We start from the raw sequence: 22246 nt of genomic DNA, 5'->3' as shown, positions 1-22246 counted from the left end.
TATATTTACAGTGGATGATTACTAATAGAAACCCCTAAACACTAGAAAACCCTAAAAATAAGTAATCTATTTATTATCTATATCCTTTAGGGATTTTTTTTTGTTTGTAATTTGTTACAATGATTCTTAATTTGCTATAACTACAGTATTTAAGGTGCTTTTAAAACTAGATTTTAGTAAAAGCTATTATTATTTTTTTTAATATAATTATTATTATTTTTTTATTGTTGTTATTATTATTGTTATTAGGGTGCACACGAAAGACATTTTGTGAGTACTTTAAACTTTGTAAGTTATAATAACAGTAAAAGCATGACCTACAGCATGATAATGTTACTTTTGACTAAATGACAGTTTACAGATGTCCTTAGAATATACAGAATAATGCAAGTACAACCTCAGATAAGAAGTCATGGCATAACTGATGTTTCCCCTGCAATTGTTTTCCTTTTTTGCAGTGTCCATATTTTTTTCCATAAATAATATACATATATAAAAAATCATGGGTATAATAGAATCAGATTTGTTAGAAAAAAACACTAGATGTAACAGAGTTCTTTATAATAATTCAAATATAAAAAATAGCATTTCAAAAGAAGCAAAAATTTTGCATATGTTTAGGAGTGACAGAAACATCTTTTAAATACACTACTAGCATACTCAAGAATCCTGGCCATATCAGAATTTAGAAATTATACACAGACAATACCAATCAACACAATCAACCCAACAACATTAAAAATAACAGCCATAATGAGCTATTCATAGTTCATTATCAGTGCTAACAATCCTTGTCCTGCTCCTCTGTGCTCTTGTTGCTTCGCCTGCTGCGTCACTGAAGTGTGAGGGAACCAAAGAAGATCATCGGGTTACTGATGCCCACTGATGACAGAATGTTTTTCAGGAACATCTAACTTGGTTGTGGGTTCTTTGTGGTTTGCATAGAGCTCTTCCTCTGCCTCCTCTGTGGTGCTGTCACTGTAGCTGATTGTGCCATTGTTGAGGTCCAGGGTGGTAGGCCGAGAATGATCTGGGCTGGGGAGGTGTGGACGTGTGTACAGCTCGGATGAACAGCTTGTGTAGCTGATGGGTTCTTCCTTGATGGAGCAAGTCACCAGTTCAGAGGAGCAGAGTGCCGAAGAGCCACCTACAGCCAGGCCATGAGCACGAGCCTGCATCTCCAGCTCCTGACCCATAAACACATGCACATATTCATTACTCTAAACCTGCATCCACATTTTACACCCAATGCAATGCACCCATCCAATGGGGCATGCAATGGTGAAGTACATATTTTATATTATTGGGTAAAAGAAGGCAAAATATTAAACTTTAATTGTTTTTACCAACAAAACAATGTTTATATTACATAATATATCTTTCAATAAATGATAATTTCTACTAAATTGAGCGCTACAAACTGCTACAGACTTGTTACCTTACAGCTTTAATATGGATGGCATATTAATATAAAAGCTCATTTTTGTAAACTCTTCGTATTCGTACCTGAATACGAAGCAGGAGGTGTCTGTTGGTATGCTCCAGTCTTTTCTGTCTGTTCTCAAGCTCTTTTGCTCTCTGCTGCTCTCGTTGTAGCTTTCTGATATAGTCAACTGATGCCTTAAGAATAGTTCCTTTATTCCACCTCATGTCTCTAGAAAAAAAAGTAAACCTATTAATAAGAACATAACTCTTACCATCATCAAATATAAGTACAATTTTAGCTAAAATCTTTTATTTCCATTCACAAAGAGAAAACATTTTGCCCCTTTTTTTTTTAGGTAGACTTTACATTTTTTATGTTTTCAGTTAACTTACGGATCATTAGATTTGGGAATTAACATCCCAAGTTCTTTAATTCTGTCATTTATGTTAAAGCGCCGTCTTCTTTCAACTAAGAAAAGAGTGAAAACAAAGAAACCTGTTTGTTAGACTGGAAGAAAGTTGATCTTTAAGTAAATTGTGTTTCAATGATGTAAGAATTATTCTTACTGAGGTTGTGGTTGTCCTTCTTTTGCCTCTCTTTTGCCAAAGCTCTTACTTCTGCTTCTAAAAAAAAAAGAAAAAAATATTTTAAATATTTAAGTTCATTTAACATAAATTAAGCAAAACACACACAAAAAAATATATATATATACACACATGCATATGCTTATGCATATCAGGTTTTCATCATCAGGCATCCAAATTGTGTGCAATTTTTCATTTCAAAATGCACGATATGAAAATTTCCCGGTTAAAATGTTTTATTTTGCTTGTACAAACCTGAACCTAATCTAAGACATTGTTTGGGATATAGAGGGACACATACCTACTGGAAGGCCTTCAGGCCTCTGATAAGAGTCAAACTTGCCACATGGTCCAGGTTGGTCAACGTGCATCATGTCAGGAGCTGGGGTCATTTGGTACAATATAGATTTTATTTAGTGTGGCAAATGTGCACTAAAAAATTGCACACAATGTGGATAATATATATATATACATATGTATATATTTTCTTTTTAGATACTTTTAATACTATATTTTTTTGTTGGAGATTTTATTCTGACAGGTAGGGCATTTATCACAAACTATGCTTAAAAAGCTTTTATGGCACTCTAGGTGTAATTATTGTATAGATATTACATACATAATAGAAAGCAGATATACCTGAGAATTCCCTTTTCACGCTTGGTAAATTAGATGAGCAGGAATTCCCAATGCTGACTCCAGATGGAGGAAGCGCATGATTACTATAGATGTCAAGGAGATTTGCAGAAACTGGTATCTAAAAAAACAATCAAATGTTCAAATAAAAATACACAAATGCATAAATGATTAAAACAAATAAAAAATCAGGGATTTATTTTATTTCTGTTTTACCGCATTTGGTATTTGAAGTCCAGCATCCATTAATCCAAGAATGTCGTCATTATAGCTTGACTCCAAACTGATAATGTCTTCAATTACGTCGTCCATCTATCAGCAGAACATAGAAACATGAAATAAAATATATGAATAATACTGCGTAAATTGTAAACCATGAGTGAATTTAAAATGAGAAAATTTCCGCAATATATGTAACCTAATGAGCTACATGATCTACAAGAAGTGACACCCTTTTAGAATGCACATTTCATACCATATCCTTTCATATAGCATCGGTAAAAAAAATTCTCAGCTGAGCTTCATAATTATTAACATTAAAGATTAAGCAATAATAAGAGCAAATCAAATGCTGTTCAGTGGAAAAAGTTTTAAAGCATTTTTTGCTTTATATATATAAATACCAGTAAATCATGCTCTAATCATGTTAAGTAAACTTAACATGATATCTACAGTATAAATCTGATTAATATGTGTTAATTATGACAAAATTACAGTAACATTTAGTAAAAACTTTTAGTTACCTCTTTCTCGCAGTTGTTGCTGAGGGTCAACAATGCCATAGGGCTATTGGGGGCACTGGCTCTGGGGCCGGGGGGCATGCCGTGCTCCGGATGCTGGCTGTTTAATGGAGGGCTGAGCTTAGCCCCAAGTGTGCTGGGCAGATAATGCTTCACCTGCTGCCTTGGACTCTGTTGAAGGTGGTACTTATTGGGACCCTCCAAATGAGTTTGTACCTGCAGGATGACAAAAAAATCTAAACTTTAATCGTGTTGAAAAGACATGCTAAATAATATCCCATAGACAGTTATATTCTGTGTGTTATTACATAAACCGAATGAAATGCATTGTCTAACCAAAAAACTTTTGGGTCAAACATTCTCAATCCAATGCAATGGATTGAACTACTTTACAACTAAACGAACACTAAAACTGTATCTTACCTGATAATGACTGTACTCAAGCATGTCCAGCATATTGCTAGGCAAAATAAATCACCACAGAGACCTCAAAAAAAGTCAGTTTGTGAGTTCAGCCAGGTTATCGTGACCAAACAAGAGAAGTCAGGAGCAAATCAGGGTTCTTTTTAAATGCCACTAACAGAGAAAAAACTATTCAAGAGGGGGAAAGAAAATTTGTTTGCCTTGTTACCGAGTTGTCCCTCTAAACGATGATTTTATAGAGCTCATTTGACGTCACTGTTCGCAGTTCACAAAAGACTCTTTTTTAACCAATTTGCTCATCTCTACACTGAAACTGGCTTAGGGCTAACTACTGTTTCATCTTTAGTTCCACTCTGCCTGCATAAAACATTATTTGTTCTAAACATCCAAGAAACAAATAGTGCTACTGTTTTGCTCCAGAAAAAAGCAGGCAGAGTAAATTCTAAATGTTGCAATGAGATGACCATATCTCAGGCACCCCTGAACTACCCCCCCCATCCACACACACACACACACACACACACACACACACACACAAACACACACACAAACACACATCTAAAGGCATTATTGAAAGATAGTTACATTCTTTAAGAAGCATATATTTAAAATGGACCTATGTCTGCCTTAAAGTAAAAAGCTTTTTATTTGCTATATTGGTGGAACTGAACGTTAAAATAAAAAATTTGAATTAGTTAACCTTTGTGTAACTAAAGTTATTGATTTTAGTTTCATATTTATTAAAGCAACATAAAATTGGTGCATACCAGCATTTTAAAATGTATATTCAGTACTTTACACATTTAGTCCTGAATGTCAAAAAGGCATTAGTGGAACCTTTTATAGATTGGTCTTGGTGCTCTGTATGAACTTTAGACAGATTTTATTTTATGGCTTTACATGTTAGTGTGTGTTTTACACAGATTTAAACAAATTGTTATTTTCTTCTCCAAACTATGCCGATCAGTATTCTTTTGAATGTCACTTCTATTTCTCCTCTAACTGGTAAAAAGGTATAAAATGTCTTAATATTAAGTATATTTCCCAGTTGTAACATGGCTGTGATTTAGTTTTGATCTGTCTTTATGTGCATGATAATATGAGGATTAATGCAAGCTCTATTATAAGTCTGCATGTGGAAACATGTCTAAACAGAAATCTTGACTGAAAAAATTATAATTAGCTGAGGAATGTGAATCAACTCTAAATTCACACCCATGCCTAGGAATTGCTTAGAGGCAAGTTTTTTCCCTGTCTATACTTGAAAAGGAATTTTTTATAATCAAAAGTATGATTACAGCTGTATTGTTAGAATAAGGAAGGATACTGAAAATCAATTACTCTCGGAGCAAATTTTACAAATATTACTTGGTTGTGTTAACAAAGCTAACCTGTTGTTCCTTGGTCTAAACAGAGAAGCAATTCAGACACTCTTCCTCTTAGAGCCCTGGGCAAGAGGCATGTTAACATCCAACACGTGTGGGACTGAGTGTGCACACAAGTCCCAATTTACCAGTCTTAGCATTTTATAATGCTACTTAAATACTTCCTACTTTTCAGTTTGAGTGCATGATTTCATGATTTGTAAGCTGGTGATGACCTGATTTCATTTTGATAACCTAAGTTTACACATTTTGATACTAACTTTTGTTTGAATTCATGTTCAAGTTGTCTGGGTGTTGTAAACACATTTGTTTACAGAATATTTATAAACCTTCCAATCCTACAGCATTGCTGCAATATATTTAGTTTCCATCTTGCCTCTCTGAGCAAGCTGTTGTTACAGTAGATGTTTTTCAAACGAATGCAAACTTCGCAAATGTCACACAGGATACAGTCATTACATTCAGTTAGTAATAAGGAGAGACACTTGACTAATTAAATGTTGTGCTTAATTCATATTAGCATTATATGTGTAAGTAAATACTTTTAATTTTTAATGCAGGTACAAAGTTATAATGCAATAACCTTATACAGTGAGGAAAATAAGTATTTGAACACCCTGCTATTTTGCAAGTTCTCCCACTTAGAAATCATGGAGGGGTCTGAAATTGTCATCGTAGGTGCATGTCCACTGTGAGAGACATAATCTAAAAAGAAATATCCAGAAATCATAATATATGATTTTTAAACTATTTATTTGTATGATACAGCTGCAAATAAGTATTTGAACACCTGTCTATCAGCCAGAATTCTGACCCTCAAAGACCTGTTAGTCTGCCTTTAACATGTCCACCGCCACTACATTTATTATTCTAAATTAGATGCACCTGTTTGAGGTCGTTAGCTGCATAAAGACACCTGTCCACCCCATACAATCAGTAAGAATCCAACTACTAACATGGCCAAGACCAAAGAGCGGTTCAAAGACACTAGAAACAAAATTGTACACCCCCACAAGGCTGGAAAGGGCTACGGGGAAATTGCCAAGCAGCTTGGTAAAAAAAGGTCCACTGTTGGAGCAATCATTAGAAAATGGAAGAAGCTAAACATGACTGTCAATCTCCCTCGGACTGGGACTCCATGCAAGATCTCACCTCGTGGGGACTCAATAATCCTAAGGAAGGTGAGAAATCAGCCCAGAACTACAGGGGAGGAGCTGGTCAATGACCTGAAAAGAGCTGGGACCACCGTTTCCAAGGTTACTGTTGGTAATACACTAAGACGTCATGGTTTAAAATCAGAAGGTTCCCCTGCTTAAACCAGCACATGTCCAGGCACGTCTTAAGTTTGCCAATGACCATTTGGATGATCCAGAGGAGTCATGGGAGAAAGTCATGTGGTCAGATGAGACCAAAATAGAACTTTTAGGTCATAATTCCACTAAACGTGTTTGGAGGAAGAAGAATGCTGAGTACCATCCCAAGAACACCATCCCTACTGTGAAGCATGGGGGTGGTAGCATCATGCTTTGGGGGTGTTTTTCTGCACATGGGACAGGGCGACTGCACTGTATTAAGGAGAGGATGACCCGGGCCATGTATTGTGAGATTTTGGGGAACAACCTCCTTCCCTCAGTTAGAGCATTTAAGATGGGTCGAGGCTGGGTCTTCCAACATGACAATGACCCGAAGCACACAGCCAGGATAACCAAAGAGTGGCTCTGTAAGAAGCATATCAAGGTTCTGGCATGGCCTAGCCAGTCTCCAGACATAATTGATTTTTTTTTTTAGATTATGTCTCTCACAGTGGACATGCACCTACGATGACAATTTCAAACCCCTCCATGATTTCTAAGTGGGAGAACTTGCAAAATAGAAGGGTGTTCAAATACTTATTTTCCTCACTGTATATGTAGTGATTACCGTTATCATAAATAGGAAGGCTAAATAGTGTTCAATCAAATTGAACACACGACTTCATAACATATAATTCATATGATAAATTACATTACAAAAACTTTCCAAAAAATGGTTAGTGAATATTCACAAGTTGGTTTGTGAACATAAATTTATTTATCCAACTATAGTATATACAGTACCACTGAAAAGCTTCTGCTTCAGTGTTTTTTTTCTTTATTTCAACATTGTACATCAATATTGAAGACATCCAAACTATGAAAGAACATGTATGAAAATATGATAATAATAGTGCCTGACTAGTGTGAATGAGCACAACCGAGTCAAACACAGAGGTGCCAGGACTGGCACAAGGGTCAAGGTTCTAAAACCTGGTAAAAGTGAGCGGGGTGGACCATCACAGAGGTCTTGGAGGGACACTGCAGAGGACTAAGCCTTAGAGGCTGCCACACTCTGGGTGGAGTGAGCTCTGACCTCGAATGGAGCGGGGAGACCAGCGGACCCTTAAGAAGAAACAATAGCGTCAATAATCCACCTGCTGAGCATCTGCATATGAGCAGGAAAGCCTCTCCTCGGAGGGCTGTAGCAGATGAACAGTTGTTCCAACTTTCTCAAGGGACTCGAACGGTGGACATAACAGTCCAGCGCTCAGACCAGGCACAGCTGGTTAAATCGCTCCTGGTCTGGGTTCAGGAATGGAGGAGGGTTGATATCTTGGAGCCTGACAGGTCATGGGATGACTGAGGGCACCTTGAGGACGTAACCCGCTCTAGGGTGCAGAAAGACACTGGTCATACCCGGGGTAAACTCCAGGAAAGAGGGGACCACAGAGAGGGCCTGCAAATCACGGGTAACGCAGAGAAAACCTGTCAGGAGTGGAACTCTGCCCAGTGAATGGTCAGACACGGGGGCGTGATACACCAAAACGGCGGATGTGTAGACTTTACTGGTGGACAGAGCCAACCCTTTTGCGATCTGCTTCTGCAGAAACTCCAGCACTGAACCAACTGGGCAGTGGACTGGGTCCAATTGGTGCCGAGAGCACCACGCAGTGAACAGACGCCATCTCGTGGCATACGACCTCCTCATGGTGGGAGCTCTGGATTGGAGAATGGACTCTACCACTTCGGTGGAGAGACCAAGCATTTGAGCTGTGCCCTTTCAGGGACCACAGCCACAGCTTCCACAACTTGGGGCGGGGTAAACAATTGCCCGCAGATTGAGAGATGAGATCCCTCCTCAGAAGAATTTCCCATGGAGACTGCTCGAGGAGGGCCACCAGGTCTATGAACCACGGACGGCCCAGCCACCACGAGGCTACCAGGAGAAGACGGACTCCGTCCTGGCGAATTTTCCCCAGAACTCCCGGAAGCATCGCAATGGTGGCGAAGGCGTAAAGATGCAGCCTTGGCCACGGTTGTGCTATAGCATCCAGTTTTAATGGGCTGGTGGATCTAGGGGGAACCATAGGGGACAGTGCAACGTCTCTAAAGACATGAACAGGTCCACCTGCGCTGTGCCGAATTTCTCCCAAATCTGTGAGCAAGAAATAACATCTCGATGCCGGACTGCTAACTGCTCTAAATGATCTAATATCAACCAATCGTCAATATAATTAAGGATACGGATGCCCTAAAGTCTCAGGGAAGCCAGAGCCACATCAACACACTTGTGTGGGGTGACAGGGCAAGGCCGAATGGAAGGACCCAGATATTGGAATGCTTTGACCCCAAAGCAAACTTTAGAAACTTCCTGTAAGAAGGGAGGATAAGCACATGAAAGTACGCATCCTTTAGATCTACTGTGACAAACCAGTCCTCTTATTTGAACTGAGACACAACCTGCTTGAGGGTCAGCATCTTGAATCGGGGCCTCATCGAAGAGCGGTTCAGCTGATGTTGATCTAGGATAGGATGCAACCCACCGTCCTTTTTGAGAATTATGAAGTACCGGCTGTAGAACCCGGACTCTCTGTCTGATGGAGGGACCACCTCGATGGCCTCTTTCCTCAGGAGAGTATCTACTTCTCGTTCCAGGACCAGAGCCTGCTTGCTTCTCACCAGAGTGAGTGAGAGCCCGTTGAACTAGGGCGGGCGAGACCCGAACTGAATCACGTCGCCTCGCTCTACAGTACGCAGGACCACAGAGACAGTTCTGGAAAAGCCCTTCAAGCTGCCATGTTTTCCCTTAAGGGTATCAGTCCCTCAAGATTGACCTCCGGTGTGTCCAGAGCCGGGGCAGTGCCCAAATGCGGCTCTGGAAATGAGACCTCCTGCTCTGCAACGATGCCGAGCAGAACCAAAGGAGGGAGCTCGGTGTAGCTGGCCATGTCCTGAAGCACATTTTGTGACAGGGTTAACGATCCAGGTCCCTGAAGGGGCCAGGGGGAAATGGGCACTGAGAAAAGTGGTGCTACATGCCCCCGGTCATCTTTCCACAGGACACATATGACAGTCCTCAGATCTGTCACCTCAAGGGGCTTTGACCCAGGGCACGTCACGACGCTCTGTCTCTTCACTTGGCGGTACAAAGTGCAGGGTTGGGGCTGCGCCCGCCGAGCAGCCCCATAATGTCCGGGGTTTTAGGGAAGATGCCACCCCCGGGGAGAGATAGCGTGCTAGCATCTCTTCAACCGGTGGCATGACACCATAGCCATAATCCCCATGCCCTAAGATGTTGAAATAAACCGTAGTCTTGGGGCTGAAGGGGTGGGACAAGAAAGGCCACACCCAGGGCCTGAACACCTCGGTGTGCAGGTCAGGGAAAAATGTCAAGCCCTGACACGGAGGCTGTGATGCTGGGGGCAAAAAACACTCATTGAGCTTGCTCGAGGGAGGGACTTTATGCTTACAGGCCAGCCAAGCTATATCCTGCTCCTGAACGGCATGTGTCACAACTTCCAGGAGCTTCTCACGTCCGGGTACGCAGTTCACAGTCGGAGCAATCGCTTGCTTTTTAGACATTTACCACATACCTGAAGGGTACAAACACACACAGAGCGCTTCATGAACAAACAGAATCTAAAGCTGGCTTCTCTCCAGGTGCACTTTATACTCCCTGGTCGTAATGTCACACATCAAACACACTTAAATTTTGACTGATTAGTCTCATTATTCAGCGCATGGACAATGCAGCCAAGTTCCCCAAGCGTTCCGACGCAGCTCGAGTTCCTGAACGAGAACCACAATTTAGTATCTGTCTGTTCACCCTCTCACCATCTAACCAATACATGGCAGTTAGAACCAAACATCTCGGGACTCTTGAACTCTTCAGACCAAAGAACAGTTTTCACTGGTCTAATGTCCATTCCTTGTGTTTCTTAGTTCAAGCAGTCTCAATTCATTGAGTTTAAAATGATTTGGAAGTGTTTCTCACCATAATATGAATTTGTACAGTAGTTGTAGCATCACTAATTGGCCTATTGACTCTTTACTCACCCTTCCTCTATACAAGACAACTGATGGTCTAAAGCACATTAAGAAGGCAATAACTGCACAAATTACCTATTGACAAGGTACAGCTGTGAAGTAAAAACCATTCCAGGTTACTAACTCATAAATCTAAAAAGAGATAATGATAGTGATTATGATTATGATTACAAATATTTATGTGAAATTAACACATTTCTTGGTTTAAAAAAAATATATATTGTTAAATGTTCGAATCATTAGCATTGAGTGCCTGCAAGTTTATCAATGATTTTAAAAACATTAAAAGTTTCCTATTTTGCCATTTTCATCATCCCCCCACTCTTTTCAACCCAGTATGTGTTTTTTTATTAAACAAGGCTTTTGTGGTGAAGTGTGAGGATTTGGAATATACAGAAATTATTGTCTGAAATGTTTGATGTTCTTTGGTTCTTTAACAGTTTGTGCTGGGAGTATGGCATGACGTAGGAATAGTGTGGGGGTGGACTTTATGAAAGCAAACTAAGAGGTGGTGCATGTTACAGACAGTTCCCTCCAGCCCAAATGAACCTTGGCTAAAAAAATAAGAATGCTCCCCTTGTTCCCCTTTATCTTTTTTGTAAGTTTATGGCATCTTCCTTTGGCCTGAGGTCTTTGGAATAAGAAGATTGCATTCTAAATAGAAGCTATGTTCTTAAAAAGAAAAAGAAAAAAAGAGAGAAACACAACCCTGCAGTTAATGCAACATTGCTGATGATGTCAGTGTAATGGTCAGTCTGTTTCACCTAATCACCAGAAAGTGAAGCATCTCATGTCCTTGAATGGTTCTTGACTTTAAAAGAAATTTTAAGCAGATGGGTTTAAGCTATATTTTATGAAAATCAATACATATCAGTGTTTCATTTTTGAGAGATAGATTTAAACAAATGAACAAACTAGGTTGGTAAGTAGTTTATGCAATATAGCTCCCATTTTCCCTCTATAGCTGCTAAAAAATGTCTTCATAGCCAGCTGTGTAAGCAAAAGGATGAACAGAGGTGTTCTCAGCCTATGGCAATGAGGCATTAAGAAAAATGTGGCGCTGACTTGCCAGAAGGTCTAAGATGAACTGGCTGGCATTAGGATGAACCAATTACAGTTGCTTAAATGATAACAATCATAGTGTTCATGAGTTCAGCTGGGCTAGCTGAGCAATTACCAGTAAAGGATGATATGACAGCCAGAACATATTTGATGTCCGGCCAGTAAATATTTGTTGCACCCAAATGGGGATGTCGAGACAGAGACAGATTTGTCACAGAAACCACAAGCACCAAAAACAGAATACATGATTTCTATCTAAGACAAGGAGAGAAAGACCAAGCAATTAGTCACTCTCTCTCTCAGCAGACAATGAATAAATCATATATGTTAGATGAAGTACACAAAAATGTGTCTGGCAATAAAATTAGGTTAAAGTTCAGTGTAAAAATTACTCAACTCAAGTAAAACTTCAGTTAACAGAAAAAAACATCCACTATAATTTTACGGTTATAGATTAAACAAATGATTTGGATTTGATGGCACTGCAAACTTAAGTTCAACTAAAAGTAAAATTGATCATGTAATGGCTAATTTAACTGAATCCATTCAGGAAAAAAAGTTTTCCTATTCCATTAAATCTGCCTTCAAACTTAATTATTTCCCCACAGTTCTCACAAAAGTGAGATTTTTTTTTTTTTTTGAGAACAGAGAGCCTATTTCTAGGTTCTGAGATTTGATAGAGCATCAAGTACTGAGCCTGTGTCTCCCAAAGCTGTTACACAAAGCATGAGTTGTTTGGGCTTAAAGCAATGCAATTTAAAGGGCAGTTCGACCACCAACAAGCTGAACAGGCAACCGTGAGTCTAATCTGCATGTGGAGCTCCCATCTGATGACATTTAAAAGTCAGCTGGTTAGCAGTGAGGCAATTTTATGGCAATTTTGTTTAGATTTATTATGCATGTGTTTTCTGTTTACTATACAGCTTACAAGTCCCCACTTACTGAAATTATGTCCAGCTAAACTGAGGGTTTCAAAACAATGTCCCAAATAAAACTGGGTGAAAATGCTGCTTTCACTATATAATGTGGGCTGAGAAAACAGAGATGTTCAAAAACTATGACGTATTTCTAGTCACATCATGTAACCTTGAAACAAACAAGATGTGGAACTCAAGTGTTTATTTTAAGAGAGGCAAAGTTCATATTTTTGTTCGATATAAATAAGGGGCCTTAAACTATGATTTGATCAGTGCCTCCCAATTTTTGAGGTGTTAAATAATGCCATGGGGTACATATTTGTAAATGTTAAATCTTAAAATCTTAAAATAAACATATTTCCTTAAAAAAGTCATATAATTGTATGTAACAAATAATCTTAAATAAACACTTTGAGGGGAATGTAGGGGGAATTAATTAAGCAAATTTCAAGTCTACATACTATGCAAGGAAATTGTTTTCATAGACAAATTCAATGTGCATTCCGAATGGCTAAATTATCAATCCATGAAAAAAAAACTCTTGGGCCTCACAAAATTGTATGAGTAGTTCTTTACTTGTTTTACTACCACTGATGTTTTCCTGCACTGACTCAAACAAATTATCAGTCATTTAACACCCTGAAGTAGGCCATACTACTTCTCCTATATTAAATTTCTCTGGCCCATCACTTGCTTTTGTGGGAGTTTTATATGGCTCTGAGATGGGAGAGATATATTGTATTTTGAACCGCCTAAACTGTATGCTATTGCTTTATACTCTTGTAGCACTCTCTAGCCAAATCAAGTTACATCAAATATATCAGCAATATTATTTTCACCTTAGTATACCATCCATGGTCTAAGAGCACTGAAGCGTAAGTTTTTTTATACTGGTAATCAACTCCTTTAAAACCTACATCCCCAATTTAAAAAAAGTTGGGACCCTGTGTAAAATGTAAATAAAAACAGAAAGCAATCATTTGCAAATCTCATAAACCCATTTTTTTGTTGAAAGTAGAACATAGAAAACATATCAAATTTTTTAACTGAATAAATGTACCATTTTGGGTTATTTTGAATTTGATGGCTGTAACACATAAAAAGTAAAAACATGTGAAAAAAGTGGGAAGGGGAAACAAAGGTCTGAAAAAATACATAAACAGTTGTAGAAAAATGTAACAAGTATTTAAGTTAACTGACAACAGGTCAGTAAGATGACTGGGTATAAATAGTGTTTCTTCGAGCATGGTAGAACTTCACCAATCTGTGAAAGGCTGTTTCTACAAATTGTGAAACAATTTCAGATTAATGTTCCTCAAAACCAAATTGCAAAGCAGTTGATTATCTCATCAGTTAGAGTACATAATATCATCAAAGGTTTTAGAGAATCTGGAGAAATCTCTGTGCACAAGTGACAAGAGCAAAAATCAGTATTGGATGCCCATGATCTTTGGGCTGTACTGCATTTAAAAAAAGGCATGATTCTTTAATGGAAATCACTGCATGGGCTTATTAACACCTCCAGAAATCTCTATCTTGTAATGAAGAAGGACCATGATCCAGAGATGCTGCCATCCTCTCTGGGCCAAAACTCATTCAAATGTTCTGAGGCAAAGTGGAAAACTGTTCTGTGGTCAGACGAATTGACATTTTAATTTCTTTTTGGAATCCATTGAGACCATGTTCTTTGGACTAAAGAGGAAAAGGATCATCAGGCTTGTTATCAGCGTTTTAGACAGGTTTTAGAACAACAAATGCTTCCTTTCAGTCTTTTTTGGGTAAGGCCTTGCATATTTAAGCAAGACTACATACTGCATCTATTACAATAACATGACTTCATAGTAGAAGAGCTGAGCTGAAACACAACAATGGACACCCACAAGTGTTGAGCAGGTAGAATCCTGTATCAGACACATATGGTACAACAAATCTCACCCAAAACTTCAGCCACTGGTCTCCTCAGTTTCCAGATGTATATAGACAGAAGACGGGATGCTACACACTGGTAAACATGACCCTGTTTTTCAAATAGCTGCCACCCTGATGCCATTGCAGATAGGAAGCTCCAATTCGCATCCAAGATCTTGAAGGATTTAATATCGACTTTGGGGCTTTGACCCTATGGTATCAACTGCAAGCCAATTGCCATTCTAACCAAAAGATTGGCTAATTACTAAGAAAAAACTATTTAATGACTTGCAACCCCCCTTTCAGTATGCAACTGAGTATCAGTCTCCACTTTTTATTTTTAATGCAACACATATGCCAGTAGTAAGGAATGAGAAAGTCCTACAGGCCAAAATGTAGTATGTTTTTGATATTCATTTATTAATTACAAAAAAAAAAAACTTTTAGGGAATCTTGACAACTGATTGTGTATAATTCGGATTTGGGTTATACTTTTTGATAGCAAGTATAATTATTTTTGTAAGAATTTTGCTACTTGTTTTCATTTTTGGTCTTTTCAAAAACAAAACAAAAAAGAATAAAAACTCAAATGTCTCATTACAGAAACATCTGAATTGAGCTCGATTAAAAAAAAAAAACTTGCCCTACTATACAGAAATTGTTCTTACATTGTTAATCGTGACATTAAATCCTACAGATCTGGTCGACACAGTTTCAAAGGAGAGACTTTTTTTCTCCTAAATATGCTCTAGTATGAGAATAGTATGTGGAATTATGTGCATTCTTGCTTGAATTAGCTGGGTGTGTATGTACGTGTGTGTAGTAAAACCATGTTTGCCTTTGTCATCTTGAGCTGCTTCTTGCTAGTCAGGTCAGAGGTGATTGTACTAATTAAAGGCTCACCCAGGAATTGGTCTGGACCATTGGGGCTTAATGTTTTCACCTAAATGCTTAACCACTTAATGCCTGGTACCTCATAGCTAAGTTTGCTTTTTTTGTAGGGACAAGCTAATCTGTCTAATCAAAGCTGAAACTGCCACATAACCCTTAACAAGCATGCAAATCTAATAGTTAAGATACAGAATCAAAACAAACAAAAACCTTATGTATGTATGTGTTTACATTTGCACATTTACTATGAAAAACCTTTTCACTCAAACACTAAACCATGAAAAACTAAATCTATAATTTCAAAAGACAAAATGGTACCTTAAGTTTTCACAAAAAATATATATATAACATGGTTTACTAAATAGCATATGTGCACTAAATGTAGCAAATTAATATAAAAGCGAAATATATCAATATATCAATGTTACAACCCAAACAAGAAAAATGAACACATCACCTGCAATACTGCAAAAATAAATGTCTGCTCTCACTGATTGTCTTAATGTAAGTCAATAGAAACACTTGCACCAAGCTAGACAATCAAGTGTTTCATGAACTGTTTCATTTGTTACTGCAAACAGGTTACATTTCTTCTATTAACTTAGAAGCACAAAGATTTACATATAAATAAAAGCATCTTACCAGAATTTTTTAAATGGATGATTTCTTGAAGAATTAATCATTTTATGGGCAATAAGTCCATGTTGTTTCTCTCACATTTAGTTTATGCAGTCCACTCTGGCCAACCAGAAAATCAAAGCCATGAAAAATACGTCAGTGTAGTGGAGAAAATAGGATTAAACGTGCTGAACGCCAAAAGTCTGGAAACACAGCGCGAATTAAAGGAGGAATTCTCTGAGTAGAGATAATCCCCCTTATGGATTTAACACAGTTTGGTCGCAAAGAGCAATATTCTTTACCCCAGGACTGACACGGGCTACAGAATTCACATGGGGGTTTTGTGCAATCCTACAAATACTTCCTCTGTTTTAATTCATCATCTTAGTATATTAATTATTAATGAACAAAGATCATACAACATGCATTTAAACACAAATATCTTGGCTGAGATATTCCTCAATTACAGATTTACCCGCTGGATTTACTTGTATTTCAACCATTCAGTCCTTACTCTTAACCCCAACATGCAGTATTGCCTGTACCTCCAAATGTTTATTATAAATTTTGAGAAATTCTCACCTTTAATAATATAATGTTGACAGAAAGTGTGGTGCATCTCAGCCTAACTGATGATTGCGCTCTATTTTTTTCTTCGACTTTAACTGCTTATGCATTTACTGTTAATGGAACAGCAATGATGAATATGCCAGCAAAGATGTTTGACACTGACCTTAACTGCAGAGGTGTTTCAATCCCAAATTCATTAAGAAATCTCAAATTATATTACAGGGTATAGAAACAGCAAAAGAAATGAATCCTCAGTTTCTCCTACAACAAGATTGTTAATTCCATTAGTCTGAGCCAGCAGCCAAACTAACTAAGTGAGAAAATAGGGAGAAACATCATTAAAGAAGCTAAAAAGGGAAGGATGGTATTACACATCTAACACTAAGAAGGAAGTATTATTATATTAGGTGACTGCTTTTTTAGTGGAAGACACACAATGAACTAGAATTGGTTTTAAGTGTCAGAAACTGGGACAATGACCATATAGGCTCACTAGCAGCAGCCTAATCACCACTTGGACATCTTAAAACAATGACCACTTGTAACAAACCCCTTCATGGATTAATATATGCCAGAATATTTTCGATAACAGAGTCTATTGTACTCCATAAAACCCCAAATCCCCAAATTAGTACTCCAAAGATATTAGAGAACATAGATTAATAAATAAGTAGGTCTTATCATTTTGACAGGCACATCTAAGACTAGAGTATATATATATATATATATATATATATATATATATATATATATATATATATATATATATATATATATACATATATATATATATATATATATATATATATATATATATATATATATATATATGTATATATATATATATATATATATATATATATATATATATATATATATATATATATATATATATATATATACAATGGGGAAAATAATTAGTTGATCCCCTGATGATTTTGATTGAGTTCATTGATTGATACTCCCTTACAAAGGAATGAACGGTCTAGAATTTTTATGGTAGGTTTATTTTAACAGCGAGAGACCAAAAAAATTAAATAAATAAATAAATAAATAAATAAATAAATAAATAAATAAATTTTATATATATATATATATATATATATATATATATATATATATATATATATATATATATATATATATATCAATCAATTTAAAAAACAAACTAAAAAAGTTATAAATTAATTTGTATTTGAAGAATTCTGACTCACACAGACCCAAATTAGTCCTGTCTCTTTAGAAAGAACTCCTAACATCAACTCATTATGTGTATTAAAGACACCTGTCACAGAACCAACCTCTTCCATTGAAGCCTCTCCACCACCATGGGCAAGGCCAAAAAGATGTCAAAGGTCATCAGGGACAAGACTGTAGATCTGCACAAGGCTGGAATGGAAAGACCCTCAGATTGTTACCTTGGCCGTATGTTTTTGGTCATTGTCATGCTGGAAGACCCATCAACGACCTATCTTAAGTTTTTTTGGCTAAAGCCAGAAGGTTCTCATCCAAGATTCTGCAGTGCATGGCCCTGGTAAAGTCTTCCTGTACACTTAGCAGAGAAACAGCCCCAAAGCAAAATGTTTCCTCTTCCATGTTTGACAGTGGGGATCGTGAACTTGGGGTCATATTCAGCATTTTTGTGCCTCGAAACACAACGAGTCGGGTTGATGCCAAAGAGCTCAATTTGGGTCTCATCTGACCACATCACATTCTCCCAAGCCTTTTCTGTATCATTCAGGTGTTTATTGGCAATCTTCAGACAAGCATGTGCCTTCTTGAGCAGGGAGACGTTGGGAGACCTTGAGATCAACATTTTCGAAAGCAGTGGTCTCTTTCTCACCAAGCTTCTTGCTGATGGTCTTGTAGCCCATTTTATTCTTGTGCAGGTCTACAATATTGTCCCTGACCTCCTTTGACAGCTCTTTGGTCTTTTTCATGGTGGTGAAGAGGTTTAAACGGAAAAGGATGATTCTGTGATGGGTGCCCCTTATACACATTATGAGCTGATATTAGAAGATATATATACTTACATATATACAGTACATACATACTTGATTATATATAACCTAATAACTGAGCCACATTGGAAAAATCTTTTAAAGTGGCATTTTATATACTATTGTTTTTTTGCTGTTATGTACAAAAGGTTTAACTAAAACTTGGTCTACAATGAACCTCTTATTGTTCTACCATTTTAGTCAGTAAAACATTTTCACAAATATTATTCTAGCTACATAGTAACTACTATGAATTATTATGCAACAACAGTGAAACCAATAGCAAAGACATAGTTATAAAAAAGTGAGTAATGCCCCATCAGTTTTTTTTTTATAAGTAATAAGTGTTATGTAATGAAAAATATGGAAATTGCTCAACCTAAGCAAAAATAAAGAAATAATTTGTTTTCTAAATCAGGATGTACAGCACAAACACAGAAACATGGCTCATGCATGGAAATTTCCAGTCATTCTAGTCTTTCCAATTCCATAGCAGGTCTATGTGTGTAGCCATTTTGTGCCCATAGCTGGTAAAAAAAAGGAAGAATGGGACATGACAAATTTGTCTCCAGGCTTTAACTGAATCCAAAAATATGCCTCTTTCATAAAAGTTTCCTGCTGGTTTTAGCACCTCCCTCTGTTTGTCCTTTTTAGCATGAATTAATGCAGCTGTATAGCTATATAATGCTATGAATATAAAAAGTCTCCACACCCTTTTATAATGGCAGGTACTTATGATATATAAAAAATTAAGCCAAAATATTTCATGTTACAACATGTTACAGCAAACCGAGTTACACACTATTAATACTTTTAATTTCACAACACCACAATTAATCTTGTTGAAAAAGTGTATAAGTATGGGACATCGTTACTTGGCAATATATTCAAAAACATTCTTGTTCTGTCTGTGCTGTGCACAGCCTGTTTCAGGACACACATTTTTAGTTTGAAATTAAAGTCTGGACTCTTATTATAATGCTGATCTAAAAAATAATGCTACCACCACCATGCACCTTGGACATGGTGGGGTTTTTTTGTGATGTGCTTTATTGTACCAAAGATACATTTTGGAATTATTGAATTATTACACCTATTGGAATTTGACTCATTGACAACACATTTTGCCACATGGCTTGGGGTGATTTAGATGAGCTTGGATGTTTCTTTGAGAAAGGGCTTCCGTCTAGTCACCCTACCCCACAGCCTAGAGTGTGAAGAATATTAGAGATTGTTATCACATGCAGAGCGTAATTAGTATTTATTAAAGCTTTCTGCAGCTCCCCTAATGTCTCTGTAAGTCTTTTGGCAGCCCAACTGGTAAGCTTTTGTCTTATCTTTTTATAAATGTTTGTCAGGAAGTACTGTTCTTGGTGAAGGCGGTGTGGTGCTCCATGTTCTCTATTTGTTGATGATATTCTTTCCAATGTTTCATTTAATGTTTGAAAATTCTTTTATATAGCTATCCTGATACCATGCATGCTTTGTTAGCTTTTTATGGAAACTGGCTTTAGAAGTTTGAAACCAAGAGGATGCATGGTAGGAAAAATGGATGCATGGAGGAAAAATCATATATATATATATATATATATATATATATATATATATATATATATATATATATATATATATATATATATATATATATATATATATATTCCCATTCCTGGGCATATTGAGGTGCCATCCCCTGCTCTGTGCAGATCAATGAGAGAGACAATCGTCATAAACCTCAACAAAGTTCAAAGGTGAGCCTGAGGGGGGAGTAACACACTCCACAAGGCTAGAGGGAAGAGCAGTGTTCTTCATGAGTCAAAAGGCAGGACAGCTGTTCTCTGCAAAGAAAAATGGGTCGAGCTACATCCTTTAAACACCACAAGGGGGGAGCAATGCACACTACAACAAGGAGCTTTGTCTCAGTGGAGCAAGGAGGAAGAGCAAAGTCCTTAGCCAAAAAGTGACGTCCTGTGCTGAGCACGTAGTTGGAGCGAAGTCCTTAACAACGTTCTCAACTGTGCAAAAAGAAACAGTGACATCCTTAGCTGAGCAGGATGGTAAAGCAACAATCGAAGTGGAGCCAGAAAAAGCATTGTGATGTCCTAAGCAGAGCAAGGATATGAAGTGACATTCATAATGAGGATGAGGGGCATTATCAAAGATAACTTTCACCCCAATCATCAGACGCTACAGGTGCCTCGGAGCTCACACATCTTGAATCTATTCTATTCTGGTAAGGTAGGAGTCTGGCTTTTGTATATCTACTTAACTCAGTTGATTCTGGAGTGTTATTTATTTCTCTCAGGTAACTAATCAAGGGCAGTTTCAGTCTCACTTGAGGTGTGATTTGTGGGCAGGGCTACTCATTTATATGGTAGGTGTCTGTAGCAGTTGAAGGTAACCCTACTAAGGCCAGTAATATTTAGCATTGATATTATTACATATATTGTTCTTTTGTGTTCTTAAAATCATATATTGATCTCAAATTGGCAGATCAATCATGTTTCTTAAATCCATCTCTGTAGTCACCGCTTACAGACACAGACGTTCTCATCAACAGAACAGAGGTAACATTGCCAGTAACCTCATCTACTCTCTTCTGTTGTCTCAAGCTCAAACAGCAGTAGTAGGTTGGCTCTGGAATTGCCAGTGCGCTGTAAAAAAAAAAAGCTGAATTTATCACAGCCTTAGCCTCCCACTATCCTTTTAACTTTCTGGCACTAAATGACACCTGGATATCCAGCAATCCACCGCTATACTAGCTGCTCTGTCTTCTGCCTATGCTTCTCAGTTACCAAGAGAAACAGGTAGAGGTGGTGGTATGGGTTTACTGTTGTCACAGAGATGGTGTTTTACACTTCTTTTGTCTTATCTAACCATGTCTTCTTTTGAATTCCCTGCAGTTTCATTTACCTCTTCAATCAACCTTTTCATCATTGTCAATTACCGCCCTCCTGGTCCCCTTGAAGACTTACTAGAATAGATGGACACACTCCTCATTACTCAGCCATGGACCTACTCTGCCCCCTGACCACTAAACCCAAGAAGACTTCTTGTCCCGCTTCCCGCCTATCAGCAAACAGCAAGCAAATAGTATAACTCTGATCAGCAGAGAGGAAGTGGAAAAAAGTGCAACTTGTTGCAAACCTCGCATCCTACCATGCACTCCTGACCAAATTTTCTTTGAATGTGACTGCTAAGCCTTCTACAAGGAAAAGCTTAAGGCCTCTGCACAATATCCTCCACATCTTCTCTTCACTACACAACCCCCCTGCTCCACTTGCTCCATCCTCCCTGAATGCTGAAGACTTTGTCTCCTTCTATGATAAGAAGATTAAGGAAATCTGACAGACCTTACATTCCTCCCCAACAATGCCTACACTACACAAATTCCCTCCTCCTTCATTGTTAAGCTTCCCAACTGTAGCAGAAGAAGAGATACTGCAAGTCATCCAATCTTTCAATCCCACCACCTGCCCTCTGTATCCAATCTCTTCAACTACACATCAGACCATCTTACAAGGCCCCCTGCCTTTCATCTCCACAATCATCAACAGGTCTTTAGCATCTGGCAATGTGCCAACTACCTTTAAGCAAGCAAGGGTTATTTCCATCTTGAAGAAACCTGCTCTGGATGCATCAGACATCAACAACTACAGACTACATCACTTCTCTTCTAAATCTCTGGTTTTTAACCAACTGTCTGTCTATCTCTCACAGAACAACCTCTATGATCCAAACCAGTCT

The 22246-nt window shown here is 37.7% G+C and overlaps 1 protein-coding gene across 1 annotated transcript; it reads right to left on the bottom strand.

Moving 5' to 3' along the window:
* Positions 1-781: 781 nt before the first annotated feature.
* Positions 782-3998, bottom strand: mitfa (melanocyte inducing transcription factor a; the record flags this gene model as incomplete). The annotated part of the gene is given in 12 exon segments (XM_083533887.1): positions 782-831; positions 834-850; positions 852-908; positions 910-1187; positions 1507-1654; positions 1819-1894; positions 1993-2049; positions 2312-2392; positions 2650-2767; positions 2863-2958; positions 3390-3602; positions 3810-3998. Coding segments are annotated over 12 exon segments (1224 nt in total). The 5' UTR covers positions 3843-3998.
* Between the last annotated feature and the right edge of the window lie 18248 nt (positions 3999-22246).

This window comes from Silurus aristotelis, assembly GCF_946808225.1.
Source record: "Silurus aristotelis genome assembly, chromosome: 2".
Lineage (NCBI taxonomy): Eukaryota > Metazoa > Chordata > Actinopteri > Siluriformes > Siluridae > Silurus > Silurus aristotelis.
The sequence above is the reverse complement of the archived record's forward strand: the minus strand, read 5'-3'. Positions and strand labels throughout refer to the sequence as shown.